At 47.3% G+C, this 4,437-nt stretch overlaps 1 protein-coding gene across 1 annotated transcript; it reads left to right on the plus strand.

Annotated features, from left to right (window-relative positions):
• Window positions 1-405: 405 nt before the first annotated feature.
• Window positions 406-2,417, plus strand: LOC119277254 (probable serine/threonine-protein kinase PBL23). Its single transcript, XM_037558511.1, has 5 exons — window positions 406-705; window positions 798-979; window positions 1,075-1,264; window positions 1,344-1,735; window positions 1,822-2,417. The coding sequence occupies exons 1-5, from the start codon at window positions 441-443 to the stop codon at window positions 2,125-2,127; spliced, it is 1,335 nt and encodes a 444-aa protein (XP_037414408.1). The 5' UTR covers window positions 406-440; the 3' UTR covers window positions 2,128-2,417.
• Window positions 2,418-4,437: the final 2,020 nt, after the last annotated feature.

Genomic DNA, 4,437 nt, shown 5'->3' on the forward strand with positions numbered 1-4,437 from the left:
AAAAAAGTTATACAAATTTCCATGTAATTGCCGGGATTAGGTATTAGGCAAATGGAAATGCAACATGGAGTGAAAAATTATCAAAAGAATGGAGAACATTTGTTGGCCCTAGAATTTCCTTATTTTTTGAGGGGTCCCTAGAATGTCCAGGGTGTCAACTTGGTCGTCCCAGACTGGGCCTCAGCGGCAGGTCACCATGCGTCCGCTCCCTATTCCCGGTGCGAAAGTTGACGCCGTGGCGTGGCAGGAACCGGAACCAAGAGCGCACACTTTACCAAATTTGGGTCCTCGCCTCCCTGAGGACCAAATAAGCTTTAGCATTCCCGTCCACAGATCCTTGTGTGCATGGCTGTTCAAGTATATATCCCTGACGAATTCGTCCAACCGGACCCCGCAGATCGGTACGAGGGTGTCCTCGGCCACTCTCGCGTCGATCTGCGATGGGGCTGTTGTCGTCCGCCGTGAGGAAATGTAACAGCAAGATGCTCCTCGGCGGCGGCTCTTCATCTCCGTGTGGTGTGCGCGGCAAGGAACAACCATTGACGCCCGGCAAGCACAAGCGATCGAGGAAGAAGCGCTTCTGGAGGAAGAAGAAGTCCAGCAAGAAGTTCAGCTGCGTCCCCTGCGTCAGCCTCACCGAGCTCACCAGGCGCGCAGAGTGCGAGGCCATCGCCGACCTCGTCAACAACATCTCGGCCAAGTCAGGTAACCAAAATGACACTAGGATTTTACATGAGGCTGCCGATTGGTTTGATGCCGATATTTGACGAACTGCAACATGCGCGTGCGTGCTGCAGACGTTACCAGTCACGTGTACGCGGCCGAGGAGATCCTGCGGATCACCAACCAGAACATCCCCAGCAGGGTGCTCACCTTCCGTGAGTTGTCCGCGGCGACCAACAACTTCAGCCCCAACAACCTTGTGGGCGAGGGCGGCTTCGGGATGGTGTACAAGGGGCACTTCAAGGACACCAACGAGGTGACTACTGCAACAAGCCGATCAATAATCTGCAGCAGATTGCATGATCATTCCCTTCTCATGTAACGTGGATGAGTCTCATCTTTGTAACGTAGGATATCGCCGTGAAGCGGCTGGACAAGGAAGGGTTCCAGGGGAACCGCGAGTTCCTCGTGGAGGTGCTGATGCTGAGCCTCCTGAGCCACCCCAACCTCGTCAATCTGCTCGGCTACAGCACCGACCTCGACCAGCGGATCCTCGTCTACGAGTACATGCCCAACGGCTCGCTGGAGGATCATCTCCTAGGTAAGCTGTTGCATGCGTTCGAGTTCGATTCCTTCCTTGTCGTCGGCTTGGCTGATCGATGGATCTGTCGTACATGCAGATCTCCCGGAGAACGCCAAGGCGCTCCCCTGGCAGACGCGGATGAGGATCGCGGTGGGCGCGGCCAAGGGCATCGAGTACCTGCACGAGGTGGCCAACCCGCCGGTCATCTACCGGGACCTCAAGGCCTCCAACATCCTCCTGGACAAGGACTTCAACTCCAAGCTCTCCGACTTCGGGCTCGCCAAGCTCGGCCCCCTCGGCGACGAGAGCCACGTCAGCACCAGGGTGATGGGCACCTACGGCTACTGCGCTCCCGAGTACGCCATGACCGGCAAGCTCACCAAGATGTCCGACATCTACAGCTTCGGCGTCGTGCTGCTCGAGCTCATCACCGGCAGGCGGGCCATCGACCCCACCAAGCCCACGGAGGAGCAGGTTCTCATCCAATGGGTAAGCAACTAAGCATATACTCACTCCAATCGAACGTTTAATCCAATGCAAATTACTAACAAGATCGTGACCACTTCTATATGCAGGCGGCACCTCTGATCAGGGACAGGAAAATGTTCGTGAGGCTGGCTGATCCGTTGCTGGGGAAGGACTTCCCGGTGAAGGGGCTGTACCAGGCGCTCGCCATCGCATCCATGTGCATGCAGGAGGATCCCAGCAAGAGGCCCAAGATCGGCGACGTCGTGGACGCGCTCACCTTCCTCGCCGAACAGAAATACTATCCTCAACGAGACCGGGAAGCTGCTCAGGCGAAGGGCGGGGACTGCAGCACTCCTCCCAAAAAGGACATGGTTTCTGAGATCAAAGCCGATGATGACATGAAGCAGAGATGAGCCAGACAACCATAGGATATAATATTATAAGAGATGCATAAGGGAGGAGATGCAGCAGAACTATATCTCTGCCCCCTCACATTTCTTGTGTACCGTACACCACATTGGCAGGATGTAAGAGCAGCAACGAATCATCTTGACTTGATGATGCTGATTTGTTAGTCAAGGCCTCAAATTCCAGCAGCAAAAGCCAAGAGCTGAGCCGTCTATTCCTGAGCTGTTCCAAGGACTGCCACGTTCAATATTAGCTTCTAGATCAACATATATGCAACCGCCATCCTTTTCCATCATTCTGGTCTTCATGTAATCTAAAATCTATGTGAGAAGGATTTGCGGAATTGATAACCCTAGTAGAACACTCAAAAAATAAAAGGTATTTGAAGTTGCAAATAATTATTGGATGTGATGAACCGTGATTGAATAACGGAAAGACTTCCAATTCTAGTCTCTCGGCCGAATAATATAGAGAGCATTGGTCTCATAAAAGTCAAGCTTCACAAACCTTGACTAAGTTTATGGAGAAAATTATCCGATCTACAATACACATTATATATCATACCATATATTTCATTATAAATCTAATAATAGTATTTGATTTAGTAATCTATAGATACAATTTTCTCTAAAACATCCGTCAAAGTTTACATATGTTGACTTAAAAAGTTATGATACACACTATTTTGGGACAGAATAGTAAGTAATGTTCATTTTTGTTGGGTGGGGATAATGTATTGCTAATATTGTCTTTTCTTTCCTATTTTAAAGCGACTGAAATTTACATACTCCCTCACTTCCAAAATAACCGTGAAACTTATTTTTAAAAGGAGGAAGTATTTCATAAGAGCGAGAATTTAGTGCAACTCTGAAGACCACGCCAGCTCATGACAGCTGGCTCATCACTATCAAATTTGCCGCTTGCATCTGACGCGCCTCCGCTAGCTATCATCACCGTCAAGATCACATCAATCACATTAGAACTCGTGGTGCCCACTTCCATTAGTTATATTTACAAGTTCTCAAAATTCAAAAAAAATCATTCATATATTTAAATCCAAGCTCAAGCACAACTTTATAAACATACAAGATAAACCCTTTTGTAGATACATACAGTAGCTAGTCAAATTTGGCCGTGAATTTGGTCAAGTCGTTATTTCTAATTTCTCTTGCTACATTTCAAGTTTGGATTTTTAATTTTGTAACATTGCAAATACATATTAAGTATTTAACCTAATGATTTTTTTTCCAAAATTTATTAACATTGGAGCATCTCCAGTAATAGTCCTCACAACCCCATTAGAACTATATTCTGCGAAATAACCCTCCAAAGAGCTATTTGAGGGCTCCTCTACTTTGACAACCCACAAAATATACCCTCATCTGCAGTAATATCTACATTCTTTAACAACACAGTGAGATGTAGGATCACCAATAGTTTTCCTTTCTTTATTTCTCCATTTATTTCTCTATCTAGTCTGCCAGTGCTTGCGACAAGGCCTCGCCTCTACCTTCTTGCCGCTTCACAGTGGAGCCCATGATAGACAAACCTCGGGATGGACAACAAAAGTCATGGAACACCTCTGGACGGGTGGAGGGGAGTGGAGAAGGGTTATGGATGGAAGGGGGATGGGAAAGGGAGGTTCACAACGAAAAGACATATGATACAACGAGATCATAGTGCGAAGCCACTACGTGAGAGGTGGATGCGTGTAGTGTGATCTAGATGGACCTAAAGGGGTGGATAAGACCCTACAAAATCTAACTTTTTTCTTACCAAATTCAGTCTTTGCGAAATATAATGGTGTGATAGCCTACATGAAGCTTGCAAGGTAATGGTTCAAAGTAATGCACTAAGTGAACGAGCTTTGGTAAGAGATAACCGAAGACACAAAAAGACAAAGATGTATCTAGATATTCACTTCCTTGGAGGAAACCTAATAACCGTTGGAGAGGCGGGAAACCACACAAAGGCTTCCTACACCACAGTGCCTCGCATTATTCTCCTTGAGATATAATCACAAAGGTGATTCTCAACCACTTGTGCCAGACCTTGAGGCGGCCTCCAAATCTTTACACATAACGAGCTAAATCACAACTTGATTCCTTGTCGGTGACTCCTACCTCCTAGGATTCTCCAATCTCCAAGAGTAACAAGATTGAAGGAGGAAAGCTCGAAACTTGCTCAAATCAAGAAATCGGTTGGTCACGAGAGAGATAAAGGTTGAATCTTGGCTAGGGTGCTCCTCTCTCAAATACCTTAAAAATCTCTCAAGGAATCAAACATTTTAGGGTGGGAGAGTGTGGGTAGCGTTC

This window comes from Triticum dicoccoides, chromosome 3B (assembly GCF_002162155.2).
Source record: "Triticum dicoccoides isolate Atlit2015 ecotype Zavitan chromosome 3B, WEW_v2.0, whole genome shotgun sequence".
Taxonomy (NCBI): Eukaryota; Viridiplantae; Streptophyta; class Magnoliopsida; order Poales; family Poaceae; genus Triticum; species Triticum dicoccoides.

Coding starts and splice junctions, on each gene's coding strand:
- LOC119277254 (XM_037558511.1), top strand. CDS start 441: ATGGGGCTGTTGTCGTCCGCCGTGAGGAAATGTAACAGCAAGATGCTC. Junction 980..1,074: donor ACTTCAAGGACACCAACGAG/GTGACTACTGCA, acceptor TTTGTAACGTAG/GATATCGCCGTGAAGCGGCT. Junction 1,265..1,343: donor GCTGGAGGATCATCTCCTAG/GTAAGCTGTTGC, acceptor TCGTACATGCAG/ATCTCCCGGAGAACGCCAAG.